The following is a 21,846-nucleotide window of genomic DNA, read 5'->3' as shown; positions in this document are numbered from 1 at the left end:
TATAATCTTCCCTGGACATCTGTTAGTGGCCTGTCAGAAACATGATACCAGAAAAGATGGACCTTTCATCTGACCCAATTATATCTCTTCTAGCTTAAGAACACTGAAAATGCTATGAAAATTAATGGGTAAAATTTTATTTATTATTACATATATGTCACTTTTTAAAATACACAGGAGCAAAATACTAAGTTCCCTAATCTATTAACACTGATCAACACTTTTAACAGAATGCCTACCACAATATTTTGAGAAACAATCCCTTAAAATAATGTCAACATACATTTGGATATTCAACAATTCTGAGTTATACTAGAGAAAACAATGCTCAGAAATCCATTATTAAGTCTCAGACAATTTAGTTACAATGCTAGAGATACTAGAAAATCTTAAGCAGCATAAGTGGCTTTTTGAATTCCAGTCTAGGCATAGGATGAAATTCACTTTATTGGACCAGAGAAATTGAGTCAATAGATCAGTTATGCAGCTCTAACATATAAACACATAAGTATATCTGGTGCATGCTGCAATTAAGTCCAAAATACCAAACCAGCATGATGCTAAGCATGGTGCACTACATTCACTCATTATTTAGCTCAATATATTTCATAACTGGAATCTATTCTATGAGCCACTAGATGCATGCTCTATAGCAAGACTAAAATGTAAAGCTTAAATTAGATGAAGGGCTGATAAATCAGATATCCTGGATTTATGTGACATCCTGGGACTCAGAATGCAGTTTTAACTGATAATTATTATTATTACTATTTTGAATATTTTCATGGTTAAACTCAAATACAGTATACCATCGTTAAGGCACTAGATCTAGATTTTAAAAAAATTAGAAATTATTAAAAGAAGAGTTAAAATATTCATTTAGAGCACAGCAGTACATATTAGGAATGGTTTCAGTGGATTCCCCCATAAACATCAAGATTACTGTCATCTGATCATAACACGAGTGCGACTAACACAGCTGCCATGTCAGCTTCTCTTCAGGGGCTAGGTCTTAATCATAAATCAACTGAATGACTAATTCAACATTGTTAAAACCAGCAAGTAACTGCTTGGAGCCATTCCAGTTTTTACATCTTTCAAAAGGTCAATACACCTACTCAAACACACAATAGTCTTATCTTCCACAGTGTTTTATTCTTTCCTTGGATTGAAAAATGACACATTGGCACCTAAATGTAAGTGTGTTTTAAGTAACAATTAAAATGTTAATTAATTCTGAAAGAGTGTCCGAGTAAAACTAAGACAATTTCAGTTTTCCTCTCCACACAAAATTTAAAAGCCTCTCCTCTCCTTTGCTGTTTTAAACACTTTTATAGTTGCAAAAGTCTGATGAAAACATTTTATGGCTGAGCATTTCCTGCATCAACCTTAATTTTGTTATATTATGAATTAAGCTCAGAAATAAACTTTTTTGAGAAGAATGACTACAACTAAATGTGGCTTGTATTTCACATATGAATACCTACCCCTCAAAATACTAACAAAAATCACAAAGTGGCATCTAACAGTAAAATATACTCTAATAATTTACATCTGCTTGCACCACATAAATGACAGAAGCCTACCGTTAGCATCCTTCATAGAAAACATTTATTCTGCTCTTAAATATAAAAGCTATGTTGCATAAACAGAGGATTTAAGGCTGGGGCAGAGTAGCTGAAGGAAAGGAAATGGCAATCTTTCTGGTTCTAGTAGATGCCTTTCCCTATCACACAATGTTTCCCACTCATAAATACATGACAAATACTTCCTCAATCATTTTTTACGAGCAGGGATGCACAGGGGGTAGTCAATGGCTAGCTTGAGGGAAAATAGGAACAGCAGGAGGCAGAAACTGTACTGAAAATGGCTATGTGGTAAATTCTCTTCTGGAACATCACTCAGATACCCAGGCTTTGATCTTTCAGCTACAATTACACTCACATCCATGAGATCTGGGTATACTTTTTAAAAACTGAATCACTAATTGTAATAGAAACAGTTAAACTGTTTCATTATATGACTCCGCAACTCAAACATCTGATTTTTTACAAATTAAAAATTGCAATTTATCCAAAGATTTGCTTTCAATTGGGTTTAACTATGTCATCATCACAAGTAGTCTCACAAAAAACATGGGGTGGCTGGCGACAGCTAAATCACAGACTGGCGTCGCCTAAGTAGTCTGGCTACCATTAGGGTCTGGGAAATGGTATTTACTGTACAATTAGAGCCAGGGAGCTCTACCTGTAATCATCCAAATACAGGTGTGAGGATCCTTTTTGGGACATGGAAACTGACTCATCCATTTCCACATAAGCTTCCACATCTGTACTGTTACAGCAAGCCTTAAGAAACCATAGCATTTTTACTTGGAGAAAAGTATCACCTTACAACAACAGAGCAAATACAACTACCCTGATCTTAAATACTTCCTTCTTATATTTAAATAGTCCTGCCCAAAAAATATTTAGAGGAAAAAATAAATTTAAAATTATAAAATTTGGCCAAATATGAAGAGCTTGCATTATTATATTGCTTGTGAAGTCTATTCTGAAGTCTGTATTTCGGACTGAGAGGGTTTGCTACTAAAATACATTAAATTTTGTTCTTTAGTACCAACACAAAATGTCTTGGAGTATCAAAAGGACAGTTTTAGTTGCAGTAATTTCACAGAATTTATTCTAATGATTTATTGGAGTTAACCATCTGACATTAATTATTGTTTTGGCTTCCAGTCTATGAATGTTTATTTTTCAGTTTAAAGCCTTCTCACTCTTTGATATCATATGGAAATGAGAATTTTTAATGGAAAATTGAAACCATGTGCATCTAAGTACTTAATGAAGTACAGGGAGAAACAGAGGGTGTACTTTAGGAGAATTCAGATATTCCGCTTTAGATACTTTTGATTTGTTTGGATGAGTTACATGCATATATCTGTTCACAAACATACATTTATACATCTTCAAAGTATCTCACAAGTACAGCGTTTAAAATTCTAAATTGTAAGAAAATATTTGCTGTTTGGTTGGGTTTTTTAAAACTAAACACACTCCCATAGATTTTCCTTCATCATATGCTAACTACCCAATCTGTCCCCTCCTCCACAGAGCAATATTTATGCCATCTAGAGCTTCCAATGACATGCTAAATGCTGTACTTCTCAACAGTGGATTCCCACCTTATGTCTGCCATGTTAGGATTGGATCTTCATCCAGTTCACTGAACGTCTGATAGATTGATTTTGTAAACATTATGGACCTGAGTCACAACACTGATGCCGGAAATACCTGACTAAAACCCGAGCTATTAATGGCATAAAAGCCCACCAAAAGAGGCCTGAAAACCACATGCAAGGCACAAGAAGTGGCAAGAAAGCCAGGCAACCAACTACAAACAGCAGAGTAACGTTAAAATGTGCAATTTTGTTTGAAATACTTCTGTGCAACTCACACAGCTTTAGTCTTCTGGCACTCAATTCACTCCTTTGGAATGAAAAAGATGCTGTTCAGACAACCAGCATTACAGAACATGATAAAGCCACATGCTTATTTAAATTAGTACTTCTAAATCCAATCTATTTTCTTCAAAGTTAATGGCTTCATGTTAAATCGTAAGGATGGAAAGCATATTCTTTTCTGCAGTTTCTGTCAAGGTTTCACCATATGCATTGTACTCAAGCAGCATGTCAGTGGGAGCATAACAAGTAACAGAAGTGCAAGATTAGTTCATACAGCTATTTTAACTAATATCCTTGGTGATCTCAATGTGCAAGGAATTACTGACCATTGAAAAATGTGAAACAGAAATATAAATTTAGACATTTAACCTGTACACACTCACCACTTGTTTTTCTTTCTGATGTAGTCTTTTTCAGACAGATTAACCAAGTAGATCATCGGTTTTGAAGTAAAAAACAAATGTTTGTTCAAAACATCAATCTGAAAGTGAGAATAGAGGGGGATAATTTTAAAAACAGTTTATATCAACTTTAAATAATTTTATGATCATTTTCTTCATGGCATGTCTGAGAATGCTACAGAATTCAAGGGTAATACATAAATCACAGATAAGTATAGATTCAGCTAATAAATTCAGCGTTCAATACACTATGAATATGAAATCTAAAAAAAAAAAAAAAACAAAACCCAAAACCAACAACTTTAAAAAGAACCAGTAACAGGTAGCAAAATTAGAAGTCAATTCATGGAGTAATATTTATAGCCTACCTCTTTGTCATTCCAATCATGATAGAAGCGGACAGCTTTCTTTTCATCTATTACCCATGTCTTGATTTTGCACATTACGTCCTACGCAAGATCAAAAAAAAACCCAAAGTCAAAAACTCAGCTGGATATCAAGACTATTCTCTTCCATAAACAAGGCGTGTATCCATTGAGATTCAAAACATACACACAAATGAAAAATTAGATAATACCTTTTATAAACAAATTTTTACTCTCCCAGAAAAACAGAAATTGCTGCTTTAAAAGTCGCTAAAGAGCAATATGGATTATTAAAGTCATCCAAATCCCACAATTAGAAAGTTAAATACACAAGACTCAAGTATCATCTCTTGTCACCAAGAACATCAGCAGAGCTCATAAAATATATGTAAAAATCAGTACATTTTAGATTGCTTTTCGAACTCAGTAAGACGCAACATTTCAGCATCCAGCGGGAGAGACCACGTACAATATAAACATGCCATTAAGAAAAGGGAATGGGTGGGACAAAACACAGCAAATTTTTTTTTTTTTAAATTGTGAGCAAAAGAAATGGAGCCTATTATTGATGATCCACCCTCAAGAAATTAATTCAAACGGCCAAAGCCCTTTTTATTCCGCATTAATTTTTCGCCAACACCTTCTCCCTCCCCCCCCAAAATGAAACCTGCCAAAGCCTCCATTACACAATGGCAAGAGCCTTGCACTGGTGACCTCCAACCAGCTGCATTCACTTTCAGAACATCTCTCTCGGCAGGAAATCTAAAGGCCTTTTAGTTAGCAAGCTAGTGTGCATTCAGAAGGAGTAACTGCAGGAAGAGCCCAATGTGCTTTGTTTCTCTGGCCTTTCTTCACAGAAAGATTAATCATCTGTGAAATGGAAACGGCAAACAGCAAGTGACACAAACTGAACCCTTCAAGCCTTTCCTCATCAGTTTTGTGGTCGTGAATCCGAAAGCTGCGTGTGGCACGGTTTTCCTTACAGGCAGGTGTTAATAAAAGGCTCTTGGGTCTGAAAGGTCAAACTCTGCTCTTCTAGGAGTAGTACATTTTAGAGTCGCCTATTTTTTGTTGTAGATAATTTATGATCATGCTTTAAATAATGCATTTTTTTAAGTTGAAATTGATGCAACTGAGCATTAGGATCTTTAAAATACAAGGAAACATTCCCTGAACTGTTGAGCACGCAACATTTTTTGCACTTAATGCTATGCAGTTGAAGTACATTTATAAACAGCCACAAATAACATCAGTATTTACTACCGTCTTTTCTAGTCTTGCAGTAGCTTTAGTGGAGGGGAAAAAAAAAAAAGCTCTTCTAAATCTTCAGATCCTGATTTGAAACCCTCCAGGAACAGGACTCCCCACAGATTTTAACAAGGAAGGGGCAAGCTAAAACTTTTAATGAAATCTAACATGTTCTGCCTAAGAATAATCACTTTTACTCTCCTATAACTGAATTTCACTCATAAATGTTTAAAAGTGGCTAATATAACACCATTTCCTACAAGGAGAAGATCAAAGTGCTATATTACAAATGCATTATGATTAAAAAAGCACTGTGCAGCTTTGCTATTAACTGTTCTTTAAACCCTAAAAGGCTTCCCATAGATCTCACTTGGCACTGCATATACAACCTTTGACAAGTAATGTAGACCATTTTTATTCATTGCCTAAAATTGTAGGCAATTATGTGCGTCACACTGGCCACCTGCAAATTCTGAATGCCTGCTCCAGTTGTCAGAGCAAAAAACTAATGTCGGAGGGGATTAATCTAGGGGGAGAGAGTCCTCTTTAATGGCTCCAGCAGGTGAAATGGCCCAGCTGGTTACTATGATGAGTGGCCAGAACAGCTTATGTAGAGACATGCAACAAGATTACACATAAAGAAGAAAACACTGGCACCATCTTATCTTTAACCCTATGTGCTTTTTATTTTTTAATTAATCTGTATAAATAAGATAAGGGAAGCCATTCTACCAGTAAGTACTTTTAAGATATTTATCCTCAGCTTCTCTTTAAATAGATATATATAAAAATGGACACAACCACGAAGATTCCTGTTCAGCAGTGAAGGAATTCTGGTTACACACTATTTTGGGTTTTAAACTAGTTCTGTAGGCACCTACCACGTGACTTTCAGCACTACAGTTTCTCCCACGCAACGCATTGCCACATATAAATTGGAGTCAATAAAAAACTGACAGCAAAAAAACCACTATAGCAAAAGTCACTGGAGCCAAACTTTTAAGTTTCTGCTTAAGCAGAAATTAAATGTTCTGTAATCACACTGTAAGGGGAACTACATTACACAGAACCACCACAAAATTTCAAGCATCAACACAGCAAATGAAGTTTGGCCTTTCTAAAGCCTGTCTAAGCATAGAGCTGCCAATCAAAACCTCTCCTCCACATTCATTTACTACTTACAGTGACACACAGTCTAAATCCATTTTGGCACTGACCTAATTTTATTAATTTCCCATTTATGCACCTGACTTAAAGCTGTTTGCAACTGTTGTTCTAAAGGAGAGATTACCTGGACAATTTCCACAGGTAAGGCAGATCTACAGCTGAGTATGCTGGGGACAACTAAGAACCACCTACTTGCAATTTTATTTTGGTTTTAAAGGGAGGCTGGCAAAGTATTGGAAAACTTTCTGTAGGTAAAAGATGGAAACGTAAGCAAATGCAGCATTTTTTGATGAAGTTGATGAAGCAGTGAGACACAAAGAAGTTCTCTGAGGGGACTATATGGGCAGCAGTCACACCATATAGAATGTAAGTAGAGAGCCCAGAAACTTAAAAATGGTCAGCTTAAGATTCCCCCGCATCAGTGGTGGTGTTCCAATGAAATGAGACTTAACAAAAAATGTGCTATTTGTACATTTGTTGAGAGTATTGGGGCAGCTGAGTTAAAAAAGAAATACATGGAAATATGTGCCTTTCTTCATATTGTCATCTGTATTGAACAAAGTTTTGTTAAGGAATTATTTCTCATGCAGCACCATTTTAAATTATTTGGTTCTATTTAGGACTGGTAAAAGAGTAAAACCCGAACTTTTTATTTTCTCTATCACTGTACTAGTCATTTAAACACATTTAATCACTACTCAAGTTAATTTTGAGATGCTTAATAACAGAATATAGAGCAATGATCCACTTTGCCTTCTTTGATGAGAGCAGTACTCTTGTTTTCCACCTACCAACATTATAACAAGAGCCATTCAGAAAGCCACCAAAAATCCCTCCAAATTCCAATCTCCTTACAGTTGTCAAGGCATATGAAATACAGCAAACTTAATGAATATCAAATATCACTGTTTGTAAAGTCAGTTAATTTCTGACTATATGCATGGCAATACGTTTAGCACTTACGAATACTCCGTATATTTAGCCATATGAAATACAGTGATTTTATTTATGTCCTGCACTCATTTTCCAAAGACCACGAGTACTCAACCCACAAATGCTAAGCAGGACATTAACAGTAAGTCCAGCAATATAAAACAATTAAATACATGTAAATTGCATATAGCAGATTTACCAAGACCTACTCATGAAACACTACTGTGCAGAAAAATGTGCATACATTAATAGACTTTCTGGATGAATGATAGTAATAATGTGTGCCAATGCCAAATTCTTCTTACAGCATGAGGGACTAAAGTGAAGCTTGGAATACTCACTTGCCTACTTGGCATCAGAGAATTGTGATTTTTTTGTTGTAAATTACCAGGGCATGTAATTAACTTCCGCAAATTTAATAAAGAAATAAGCAGTTGTGAGGATTATCACTTCACACTTCAAAGTGCAAGTGAATTCCCTGTGATCCTGCAGGCAGTGCAAAAGTCTCCACTGCTACAGAGTAACTGTGAGTACAGTAAGGTTTTTGCCCCCCAGCAAGGGACATATGGGGCATTTTTCAGCACCTCATTCATTCCCTTCAAAACATCCAAGATGTAAAAATTTACCATCTCCCTGTAAAAGCCTCAAAAACACTCAGATACATTTTATTAAAATGTTTCAATTGTCTAAAATTCTATAATTTACACTTCTCTGCTGCTAGGAAAAGCTACAAGGAGTACCTAAAACATTATCTGTAGCTCTTAGCTCCTCTCACTTCATTTCAAAGTCCAACACCATTGCACATCAGTAATGTAGGTGGTAGTGTATGAATAACATATTCTGACTTCCCTAAAGAATCTGGCTCAGTGGCAGAAGATATTTCTCTAATAAATCACTGCATATACTAAATGGAGTCAACACCACTTACCCAGTAGGTCTCAGAATACAACTGTAAATAAAAATCCCAATGTGTGCTTCTGATAGCATCCCAAACAAACTCTTTGCCTTTCACTGGTTACCATCTTTCAGCAGCCAAAAAAGGCCACGTTAATGACACACACATCCTGAGAACAGTAACTTACCAACAATGGGAACCTGTGTAGGGACCAGAACTGCCCCACAGCTCTAGTGAAAGCACACCATGCTTTTGAATATGAAACCCTGAAGTTCATGCACTGCTGGGCAGGGGCAAAGGGAGGGTGGATACAGTATTTACCAACACAGCACTTCCCTCTTGCAAGAGTGACTGAGAAGCCTGGAGGGTCACAAGCAAATGAACTGTACTGTAACTAGAAGACTAATGCAATCCTGGAGTATATAAATAGCCTAGTGTCCAATGGGAATCATTTTACACTTATCTCTGCTGAAATAATGAAAAACTGGAAAAAAACCAGAGGTTTTGAGAAAGTGCTTATGTATGAAGATTTGGTGCTCTTAACATCTATGTTTTTGTTCTTATTGCATTATTTATATACATATATATATACCAAAAATCTCACATATACAGCATTTTTCACACTAGCATAGAGAAATCAAATGACTGCTAAAGCTTGACAAATACAGACTAAAACGGTGTCTTATTTCTAAACAATAAAGATAATTAATTACTGGCATAGCTAATACAAGGTAAAGTAATTGAACTCTAGCCAGAAAATATTTCAATAAAGGTTAATTTTTCCTGTGAGAGATACATTTCATTTTAACCACAGTTGTAAGAATTAAGTTGGGATATGCAAGGGATCAAACTGGATAATTATTATTCCATCTGGCCTTCAAAATTTCAAAATGGTTTTTCAGATACAGATAGAGAACAATGCTAGTTGAGGTTCTCATAGCTAGTTTAACTGTGCTGCACCAAGAACAATTTACCAAGTACACACAAGGTGGATGGAGTGCACCGAGCCCATAGTCCTTCCTTGGCTTTCCTTGGAAATCTTTTCACTTCTTTGAGCACAACCTCAGGTGTCTGCTCTTCTTGGAGGTTTTGTGGCAATTTAGAAGATTGAGGATGAAATGACACGGTAAGAACTTATTCTAAAAACACTGTTTAAAAACAATGGTATTTTAAAGGACAATTAAGACAAATTTTGCAGTTTAAAGAGAAGGCTAGATCATGTTTTTTCATTGTGCTAAGTGCTTAAATAAGCTGTAGCAGCTGGGTGCAGGAAAGAGAACAAGCCAGGTACTGCACCAACTGGAGTGACAATGAGCTCCTCTGTGGTACAAAACAATGTCTAATCTCTTACAATTCCCTTGCTCACTGACTTTAATAAAAATACAACGGGACAAGTAATGGATTTAGGACAAGTGTATTACCCTTCCTTCTATTTAATACCTTCTCACAGAGCTGGTACAAGCTGTACGTGATATAAGATTTACTTAGAACTAGATGCCAATAATGTTTAGGAACCACAACAAGCATTTTCACTCAAAACATCTACAGGCATTCCAAGCAACCTAATTCATGTTAATAATCCCCAAATTCTCCTGTGTGGGTCATCCTTGTGGGCTCTACAGCATTATACATGAAACAACTCAGTTACATGTCGCTTCTCAAAAAAAAAGCAAGCAAGAATAAAGAAAGCAGTCTATCTACAAGTGATTATTTCCAGCAGTTCAGAAATTCAGAACAGGGAAATTGCATTGAAAAGTAAAATGAAACATCTTTAGCAGAATTTCACTAAACTCTTCTTATTGCATTAGCCAATCCACAAAAATTTTCAAATAAATCCATGTGTGAATGCATTTGTTGTAGATTTGTGTGAATTAAGCCAAATGAAAAAGGTGTCTTTTTCAGAATACAGTTATTTGTATATAGTGTTATTTTTGGCATATGCACATGCAGTTTAAAACTACTTGGATCTAGACGAACCAAGAGAGGCATGATTTAAAAAAATTAATTACTTTAAGCTACTTGTCAAATCTGCACAGGAAAGACCAGCCTTGACAGGAAGTATTTAAGCACTTAAATAATAATACCAAAAAAATAATACCAAAAAAATCCAAACGTGTGTTTACACATTATGTATTTTTAAGTCAGGCTTTACTACCAATCAATTTACAAACATCTGCCATGCTACATTCAAAATGTTCTTCAGAATGAACTTTAATTTCCGCTAAATACCACATTAAGCACAGTAAATGGTCCACTCAAGATTTTAGGCATAATTATATGCATTAAGAATATAAATATTTTCTCGATTCCCTATGATTTAAGTTAGCAATTGTAAAAGCCATCAGCAGAGAGTATGTCAACAGTGCATGTGTACACTGCTCCTTTTTTTCCCTCTCCTGTGGAACAAACTGGCCTCCCAAACTCTGTCCTCACACAAGGAGACCAAGGAAACTGGCAAAAAAATTTATACAATTCATCGCTGTATTTATCTTCAACTTGGAATGAAAGAAAGGTGAACCTTCCCAACTGACATCATCAGTTAGAGGAAATAAGAGTTCATCCATCCGTGAGAACTCTGGCAAGTGCTTGCAGCAAGAGGTCAGCAAATTCTGCTTGGCACATCCCATTCATCAGAATATTGCAGGAAGGAAAGATTTTCATCCAGTATATATTGGTAGTAAGAGCAAACTGAATCTACCAGCTCTTTGCTGTATGTGAAGTATCTCCCATACCATACTGGCAATTTTAACAACAAACAATTAACAAAAGAACAACTTTCAAACAGTTACTATATTCTCAGGACAGAACCAAGACATTAAATGTAAGGGAGGGGAATGGAAGGGATTAAAGCCACTTAAACGACCATTAGGAATATTTTGCTTTACTCTTCATAGTACATATATGCTGACAAATACAATGAACACAGGCAGAGTGTACATGTCCATTATTAGGTCATTGCCCATCACAGTAACAAAACAAAGCTTGATGCCTTTCTTTTAAGTTGAATATGCACTAGATGGTTCTGGTACCATTACATAAAAAGGAGTTTCTAACTGCTATTTTCATAACTGCAATTGCTTTTCCTGCTAAGAATGTGCTTGATTTGATAAACTCATCTTATTTTTAAAATGACAGACTTCACAAAGGAGACTTGTGAAAGCATCCCATTCAACCCAAGGCTGGACGTTCAAATCCAGTGAATGCTGATCCTGACCTATTGCAGAAGCCACCTTTCAACAAAAAAAGGAAGGTCAAACAATGTGCACATTGATTCTGACCTAAAGATTGTGTCTTCATATCACTAATACCAATAACCTGCATCAACTCCACTATAAACAATACCCTTGTGGTCAGATACGTAGATCTCAATACTGTTAACATAAGAATTCTTCTGTGCTGGAATTCAAGATTTTGGGCACCAACCAAGGACTCAAGGAATAGTTATTTCTTGCAGAGGTAACAATTTCTAAGGACTAGAACTGAATCAGGTTGGAAGGACACTGGAAGAGAATCCTGAAATAATGTTCACCTCATTGTATTAGATGGTATTAACTTAGAGACTTGTCTCCAGGACTGAAAAATCCCACCAATTAAAAATATATTTTAAAATTAATTTTATCATTTGTGCATCCTGATTTATAAACTCATACATATTTGAATTTTACCTTGAAATCCCCTGCTATCCAAAATGACAGATCAATAATAAGCTAATAATAAAGTTTAATTCAATATCTATCTCATAACTCTGCATACACCAGCACCAGACAGATTTAAAATAAAAAATCAAAAGTACTCTGATTGCTTTCTGAAATTACATTTGCACTGTTTAAATACAAGCAAATAACAGGAGTATTTTTATTCTAAAGGTATATCAAGTCTGAAAGACTAGCACCCTTAGTAATAGCAGACAGTCATTTCTGAGAAGACAGTGGGAATACTTGCAAAACAGACAATAAATGTGTAAAGGAAGCTATTCCAAGCTTATGTCAACATTACATGCTGGTGATCTTGGACCACATTGTGCCACTGATTTTTAAGTAGAACTTGAAAATTATTTCATTGATAGCTCCTTAACAACAGCCAGCTATTTTATTTCTGCTGACAGGGGATTGAGAAATCAATTCTCTGAGAGACAGGACAAACAGTTAACACTATTCAACTGCCAAGCCAAGTCAATGCACAAAGGTGGATTTACCACCTGTAGGCAATGTGGGCTTAGACAGAAGAAAAATTATAATTAACACCATGCAAAATGCAGGCAATCAAGTTCAAATCTCAGATTTCAGTACTGCTGACTGACATACACTGTCGATTTTTTATTCTTCTCCTCCTAAACCTTTTGGAGATTTCAGATTACCAAATTACGATTGTGGTGGCTTATTAATAAAGCAAATCTTCTAAAGCAGACAATTCATATTTATATAATGAGACAAATGACTTCTATAACTCTCAACCAGTTGAAATTCTTGAGACATTCTCAAGCATCTTCACCTTGAATTGCTCCCAAAGAAACGGGGGAAAGAAAACAATAAAAAAGAGAGACACTAGAATTTTAACATAGTGCTTAAAAACAAAACCAAAACAATCTATGAATACCAACTTTTTTCCTTCATAACCTCCTGGTTTTCCAGAAAGGAAAAATGACTGGGAACACTCGGGTGTACAGACAAGAGCTGTTTGTTCCACATCTCTAATACAGAAGAAGAATATTGCTAAGGACAGAATATTAGCAATGGCTGTGTATTATATTGGCAAATAATTAAAAACCACAAATCCTGAGAAGTTCTCTCCCAGTCCTGTCCCATCCTCTATTTTTTTGAAGACAATCTGTTTGGAAAAAAGTATTGATTTCAGGCCATACTGAAAGTCTGAAGGTCTCATCATAGGTTGGTGTTTTTTTTGTTTGTTTTTTTTTTCCACTGGAAAAAGCAAGCCTTGAACAGTAGCTGCAAGCTGCATGGAAACATTACTAACTGTGCTGGACAGGGAACTCTCTGTGACAGACAACCTAAATGCAGAATGCAATGGATTGGAGAAATGCAGGCTGATCAAACAGACCAAATACACTCCTAACATTTGGCTACCACTTCAGGAAGGAGGAATAACCTTTAACTGTTTTTTTCACTAATCCCACATGGTTTCCCTCCTAGACCTGTAAATAATTTACTGCATAGTCAATCCTGCTATACTGTACTATAGTGTATTATATATAATGTAACCACAGGCCTTCTGTGCAACACCAAATATGAAAGGAAAAGAGGCAAGGCAGACTGTACAGGAATGCCTCCCAACCCAGTGGATGAGGATCTGAAGTCCAGTAGTGGCTGAAAATGCCCAAGAGCTGCTGTTACAGTCTTACAGCTACACAAACCTGCTTCTAGAAGCTGCATAACTGGACCTAAAGATTTATTAACCAGGAGAAGAAAGGAGCTTTCACAGGCCTTCACCAATAAAAATGTCCATTTTACCAAGTCCAGTGTATATACATTACAATTCAATCATACAAGTCATAGGGAAGAGAGGCAAGAAGGTCCAAGATCAGCAAGACTCACGGGCATTATGCCCCACACTTCCTTGAAGAGATTCCCTAGTGACTATAGTTCCTACGTGCAGCCTTTGTCTCAAGGGAAGCATTAATTTGTGCCTCCCCACTCTGTTCAGCCACCCCTTCCCAGGAAACAAAGGAATTTCATGCCTTTGAAACCCCTATTGTTGTTGACAAACTCAGCTGAGACTGGTCATGTGTGACAGCTACTATTGGGAACAGAACTGGCAGAGCAACATGACATCAAGAACCCGATCTTTTCTGTGCATGTGTTCATAAAAACAGGATTAAGAAAACACAACAAATGACAGGAAGTGTATATTACAAATAAAAGGTGACAAAGTCATTTTGATAGGTGAACTACAGAAGAAGTAATGGTAAGGACACTGAAGGAAGAGGCAAAGAAATGGATGAGAAACTGAAGCTGGGTAAAGAAAGATAATAATGAAGATTCAAAATTTTTCTTTAATTAATTCAAATTGCATTCCTAAATTTGAGGTTTTTATTTAGTGTCTCCTTTAATTTGAGAATAATGTGGCATTTTCTGTTTTCAAAGACATACCAACTTCCTGTGGTTAAAAAATTACTAAGAGCAACTCTTGCCATACAATCATTACTGTACCTACCACCCATTAAGTTACACGATCACTATTACAAATTCTATTTAAAACACAGTTCAGTTATGATTCTTTGTAATCACAAAAGTGCCAACTTCTTCCTTCGCACACGAAGAACGTATATTGTGATATAAAACCCTCAAAGCATCCACAGAGGTACACTCAAAAACTAGACAGAATGTTCCATCACAAGGAGCTGAGCAAAGCTGTTTCCAGAGACAGCCACACAACAAAGTGAGTGAGAAGAGCTCCAGGCTGGGGCAGAACAGCATCACAGCACTCCTCATTTTCATTCTGTCATACCAATGTGAAATTTAGCTTTAGGATGAACTTTGAATTTGCTATGGACAGGATTTTTGCTTGCCCCTTTCTTCAACATGAATTAAAAGGTGAAATACTGTGTGGATGCTATTTGAAACTGCAGGCATAAACTGCACTGTTCGTCTAAGCATGTGAAACCTTTTGTGAAAGATAAAAATCGCTGCCCACATGTACTCAGGGCCAGGTTCACATGACAGATAAGACCTGAAATGAAGGTTCTTAAATGAAGGTTCTCTCTCTCTCTGGGCTTATATAAAGCCTTTAAATCTTCCAACAATAGCTATTTTTTTCTGGCCTAGACAAATCAAGAAATAAAACAGTTTTCATGCCAGATGAAGATTAGTTCTTCACCAACAGAAGCTACCACAGAAGTGCTTTTAAACACTGCATCATGGAGCTGAGTATTTTGGAGGGGGACGTTCACTTTCAGCTCCTATCTGTCTCCAGACACTAGGCAGGATCAAAAAATTTCACTGCACTTCGATATTGACAAATTAACCTGCCAGCACCAATATAACAATATTTTTCTTATTACTTGCTAGCAAAAAATCCATCTGAGAAACAGTATGTATTTAGTACTTACTTGCTAGACATAAATAATCTATTTCCACACTGATAAACTGCTGTAATAATTAGGGAATGCATTTTATATACCACCTGAAATATTTATAGAATATTAATGACAAAGAAAAATTAATGACTACTGGCAAAGTATAGGGGACTCAAAAGACAAGAGGCAGTAAAACAACAATTTGCAAAAAATATACTTGGAAGTTGATAATTATTACACATTACTAATTTATAAAGAAATACCACTACTACCCTGTGGTAATTGAGCTCATTTAAGCAGCTTTCCACAACAACATTCTAAAATTAATTTCAACTACCAGTCTTCATTTAACATGCACTAAAAGACACAAAGTGCAATCACACAAAAAAAATACATTCACTTGCAGGCTACAGGAATACTAATATCAGCATCATAGTAGAACTTAACAGCAGGAAAAAGTCAGAAGTAACTCTGAATTACAACTTAGACATTGATGCAAGTTTGACAAAGGATTGGCAATTCTCATACAAAGCTGTGTCAGCAAGAAAATAACAGCTGAATTTTAAAAGTTACAATTAGCTATATCTATGAAATCTTACAGTGACAGCACAGCCAGTCAGTCTGGTATTTTTTTCAACTCATAATAATTACTTTTAAATACATATAAAAGAAGTAATAGTGTTTTGTATTACACATGTGGAATCAATAAGAAAACCCAACAATACAAATATTTCAATTCAATGCTGAGAAGACTTAATGATTTACTTTTATAGGTCATGTACTTACATATTCAGGTTTTAATTTCTTGTCTCCTCCTCTTACAGCTACTTTTTCAAGCTTATCTATGCTCTGCATGATCAGCTCCTCATCCTTAAGTCTAAGTTCTTCATGTATAATTTCAATGTCACGAACAGGATCTACACTTCCTTCAACATGAGTGATGTCATCATCTTCAAATGCTCCTGAAACAAAAGAACATTTAAATCACCTATTAAGTTAAAAAGACAAGAAATATATATCTAGAACATACTTTAATGAGTCAAGAAAGTTTGAAATTGAAAAGCCACATGGTTGTCCCACCACGTGCAATCGTCCTGTGCAATGGTTTATATCATACTGGTTTAGTATCAACTAATACTGGTTTAATATCAACTCCAGGACCCAAAGCTCCTTCTCTGTATTTTCAAAGCATAGCACTTGGCCATTTCAGGACAGGACTTGGAGAATTTAAGAGTTTCTCCTACAAAGGAATAGGCTGGAGCAATTTCCTGAAAATAGCTGGTGTGTTTAACAATATCTAACCCAGAAGTAGCAAACATGGTAGCTAAACCAGACATCGTGGACCACTTCAATACACACAGTAATGATTACAAGAATGATGGAGAGAAAACTTTTCAAATCAACTTGGCAAACCTCACTGGCTGCCCAATTTTATGTATTAAGAAATGAAGAAGTTCTAGACAAAGAATTCTGAAGTTCTGAATGACTCTTAGTGTTTCCAAGGGAAACAGGGCTTAGAAAAAAAGGCCTGAAATCATCTGGCAGACCTCGTCCCTGTTTCAATCTACTTTATCACTGTGGTTCTGACGGTGATTAGATAATGAACCACTCAGACACACAATTTACACAGCAGCTAATTTCATCGGCCTGATTTGAGGGTATGGTTTTTAGGGGGCCATCAAAGAAGCAGATGAAGGTGCATTTGTCATATATGAGTGACAACCATTCACAGTATCTGAACAAAATGGTGCTGGCCCTTATTAGAAACACATGCTATTATCACATATTTAAAGTGCAGTTGAAGCCATAATTTCAAATTGCCAACTGGAAACATAAGGTTAAAACAACCAGATATTACTGACGCATGTGTGCTGACTTCATGCCCTTCTGATGACAATCTGGCAACATAATTCAACTAGGATTGAAATTATCAGATAAGCAGCATCACTTAAAAAAAATTCTGCTCTCTCCAAAAAACCAATATATGTTTTAAAAGTAAAACATTAACAGATAAAAAGAGTTTACTACTTCTCTCTGGATCAATTTTCACTGTATTTGTATGCCTAACCTGTAACATTAAAGACATGCATGAGAAATCAACCATGAAAAGAATGTTACTTGAACATTACCAAAATTAAAATCAACTGATTTCTTACAAAGGAAAAAAATCCAAGACATTTCTTGTACTGAAAAATATAGGAAACAGGGTAAACACCAAACAATTCCTTAACTGATACATAGAAAGTTGTGGGGGTTCTTTGTCATCATGAACATCTTAAACTTCATTTTTTTGTTTTAACTTACTGAAAAACAAGATTTTTATCAACTAAGCTCTTACATCAATGCACATTGAACGGAGGTTTAAAAGGATGTTCATAGACAAATATCAAAATAATTTTTACATAAACTTATGAACAGTCTTTCAAATAGTGGTTACCAGAAGTCCTCTCCTCTCTCAGTGACTGTTTCTCTCCAGGCTGATCAGTGAACTCCCTGGGTACAAGCAGAATTACCTCAGCAACACATCCTGATGCTGGCCACGATGGGAGAACAGGCTGCTCTGTTAAATGGAAACACTCCACACTAATCTATACCAGTGCCAGGCAATCAAGGAAGAGATATCATAGCCCTTGTCTTCCATAAATTCTAACTTGCCCACCTCACAGAATGAGATACAGGCTGTTCAGATGAGCAAATACTAGAGAACAGTTTAACTGCTCCGTTCTAATTTACAAGGAAAATACTGAATAAAAAGGGTAGAAGTAGGAAGATGCCAACACGGAGACCAACAGAAAGTCTACTTGCCTCAGCCTTCTCAACAGGTACATAGCATTCACCCACTAAATGTTTAACTTTCTTCCTTGTATCAAGAAAAAAGCCTCCATGACCATATAAATAATATATTATCACATCCTTCTCCATCTGGCGTGTTTTTCTGAAGGAACAGGTAAGACTGTCTAGTGTATCAGGCAAAACCCCAAAATCAGTTAGTTTATGGACATTGAAGAAGAAAAATGAAAAACAAACACCGACAAATCCTCAGACTGGCTTGTCTGATACAGCTCTCTCATTACAACAGAATCTATGAGAAAAATAATGGGGGAAAGGAAAAACAGACATTTGGTAGTCTTACTTTGATCTCAAGCTGAATATAGCTTGGGAGAGCTTGGTAGGAAAATGAGGGAGCAAAGGTTCCCCAAAATTATACTAAGAGGGCATCCAGGTGAGGAAGCAAAGGACTAGAATGGGATAGTTGTAAAACAGCAGAGACTGCAAACATGGCCACACGTCAGAGGTAAAGCCCACACTGACGATGAGGTGTGTTTAAATTTGGTGAACCTCAAACAAACCATGTCTGTCTTCTTACTGACATAATGAGGCCTCAACTGCTGTAAACAGGAGGGAGGTTTACAAGGTTAGCAACTTGTTCACACAATATCCTCTGTAGTACATGCACACCTGCAGGATACAGGCAGCTGAGCTCTGTGGTCTAAGTTCTCATTAAGAAATTAATTTTTTCCAAGTTTCACTCAAAAAATTATCTTTAAAAAAGTTGTTATGATATCCTGGAATTTCAACAAACAACAAATTGATCTAACTACTTTATTTATTTTAAAATAATAGTAATTTAAAAGCATATTTACAATTAACATCTCCAAAACTAGTCACACCACTGTGTTCTCAAGACAGTATGACCCATGGACAATGACCTTCTCCAATGAATGGAATGTAAATCCATTGTACCTGCCATGCCTTCACCAAAGCATTTGCTTTTAAAATATAAGGAGACTCAGCATTCCTCAAACATTACCCCAAACCACACCACATTCCTTTTGACTGCTTCCTTGAGTTATACTGCCTGTGCTCCAAAACAGCCCTCTTTCTACTATGGCGTTCTACTGTAAGAGGAAAAAGGAATCCATCTGCCACATGGGCAAAAAAATAGCAATACATACATAAAATAGACTTACTCAGGAATCTCCCCAAGGAACCATGTGTTTGTCAACAGCCAAGCTAATCACACAGCAGTAACAGGAAGGTCAACCAAGAAACTCTAATTAGTAATTCAATTATTTAGAAAAATCATTTTAACTTCTCTGGCATCTCTCTCGCATATCCTAGCAGAGGTAAACTATAATTTTATCAGAAAAATGAACTTGATCGGAAACCATGTTTTTTATTTAAGTATCCTATATACACACACACACACACACATATATATATAAGCCTTTTCTCAAATAATCTCCCATAACATCCGGATGGATTTGCACTCTACCCTTAAAAAACCCTGTCACTTCCTTTAGTGTACAACAACAAAGATTACAGAGCTAAAAACATCAGGCTCACTGCAAGTAAACATCTGCTGTAGTAAATTCCCTTAATGTTTTAGCAGTATCCAGATACTGCTATTAAAACAAGACCAGTATTTAGACAGGAAGATGGTAAAGCATAACTCTGGAGCAGGATTCATTTTTGCCAGCTAACAGCCCTAAAGTAATGATATAAACTGAAATTACTAGAAGTAACGAGCTTGGAAATTACCACTGCCACACCCAGGTCCCTCTTCTGTCACCCTTAGGTTAGAACTTGAAATATTCTTCAGTTTTGGGTAAGGGTTTATCTTTAGCTGACACTTTATCTGGGTTGTATGGATCCAAGTGTGGTGGGCCAAAAATAATTTTTAAAGTGGCGTTAAAGATATGATGCAGCAATAGCTGGTTCTGCATGTTTCTTTCAAATTATTAGCTTAAAAAATGCAGAAAACAAAACAAGTGAATGTAGAAGATGTGCAACTCGACTCTGTTTTTTTCCTGTGCAAGTGCAGGAACTGTCAATTTGCAGGGTCTTGATGGCAGGCAGGACACACAGTCTAGATTTGTTCCTGACAAGCAAAAATAAGAGCACATAAATATGTATACAGGACAGCCGTAACGAATGTCACTTTTAAATGGTATCATCTAATGGCATGCACATTTCTTCCCATTTCTTTCAAAAATCAGCTTCAAAATTCCTTTGACAAAATTTACCTCTCAGCCTCCAGAAATTTTTGCATTGCTTATGTTATACCTGTCAAGATCTGATGACTGTATGTTATGTATTCATCTGAACAGAACCACTACACTTAGTTACAGGCTATCATCAACCAATTCATTCTCTTGCTAAAATCAAGTCATCCAATTACTCCTTGACTAATCAAGGCTGTTTTGGCTTTTTCTTTTTTCAAAAGGTACTCAACAGCATAAACAGTTCACTTACAAGAAATGGAAAGGGGCTAATCAGCAGAATTATTGTTTTGCTGCCACAATTTGCAGTATTTAAATGTAGTTGCTGATTGGACTGAAAGTTTTATGATATAGCATATAAAACTAGTTCGACATAAAAACGAAGAAGCTGCCTATAACCTAAACCTTATTGTTTCTAGCTGCTCCAAGCTGCCCCTGAGATGCTAAAATCCAAATCAAAATACTACTTCTAAACTTATCTTATTCTGCTCCTAATTGCAATTATGGAAATTAATTATTATCTTCAAGATTAATTTCTCTTTTATATACCAGTCGCTTCATTTCTCTAATTATCCTTACCCTTAAAGTAAAATGTAACCAAACATTTGGCTAACACTAAGCTTCACATAATGGCATTCTGGCATCCTGCATTCATTTACTAAAGGTAAGCAGTGTATTGGTACATGTTATGCTGCAATTAAGGGGGGTATGTACAATTTCATCAGAATCTGAACTGCTTCACAAGCTGAAACTCCCATTGGTGTTTAGGGTAATGACCAGCATTTTTGTCAATAAACCATAAGGGAATGTTTAATAACAGCACCACAAACCAGACCTAGAGAATAATTGGTACTTGCTCTCCCACATACGTTCAATGACTGCTATCAAAGGGAGCTGCTCGGCACAGGCGGGCACGGCACATCACGGCGCACACAGCCCTGGGATCAGCCCTGACACAAACGAGCAGTGAGATCTGTCTGGCCACTTACTGCTGGGAATGGGGGAGACAGCAAAACAAACTAAAATACAGTAACTTCAGTGGGAAGCTAGAAGTAGGGTATTTCATTGAGCTACAAAAAAACAAGATTAGAAGTGTCAAAAAAAAATTATAAATAATATCTATACTTAGACTGGCTTGACATGCTATCATCAGTATTCCAAAGATTTAAACAGTAAAAGATACTGCTATTTCTGACTGAGGTACAGGTATATTTAACATTTCAGAATGTACTAAACTTTGATGATAGTACATTTTACTATGCATATTTAGAATTAGAAGGAGAAAACAATACTATCAGAATCAACATTTTACAGCACCTTAAACAAAGCACATGTTAA

The 21,846-nt window shown here is 36.1% G+C and overlaps 1 protein-coding gene across 3 annotated transcripts in view; it reads right to left on the bottom strand.

Moving 5' to 3' along the window:
• OLA1 (Obg like ATPase 1) overlaps positions 1-21,846 on the bottom strand; it is a 104,362-nt gene that overhangs the window by 34,590 nt on the left and 47,926 nt on the right. For all 3 annotated transcript variants that reach the window (XM_064434407.1, XM_064434408.1, XM_064434409.1), the window contains 3 exons: positions 16,292-16,467; positions 4,233-4,313; positions 3,847-3,944 (listed from right to left, as the gene is read on the bottom strand). In XM_064434407.1, the coding sequence (XP_064290477.1) occupies positions 3,847-3,944; positions 4,233-4,313; positions 16,292-16,467 (355 nt within the window). The remainder of the gene's footprint in view (positions 1-3,846; positions 3,945-4,232; positions 4,314-16,291; positions 16,468-21,846) is intronic.

Source organism: Passer domesticus, chromosome 10 (assembly GCF_036417665.1).
Source record: "Passer domesticus isolate bPasDom1 chromosome 10, bPasDom1.hap1, whole genome shotgun sequence".
Taxonomy (NCBI): Eukaryota; Metazoa; Chordata; class Aves; order Passeriformes; family Passeridae; genus Passer; species Passer domesticus.
This window is presented reverse-complemented; position numbering and strand designations above follow the sequence as displayed.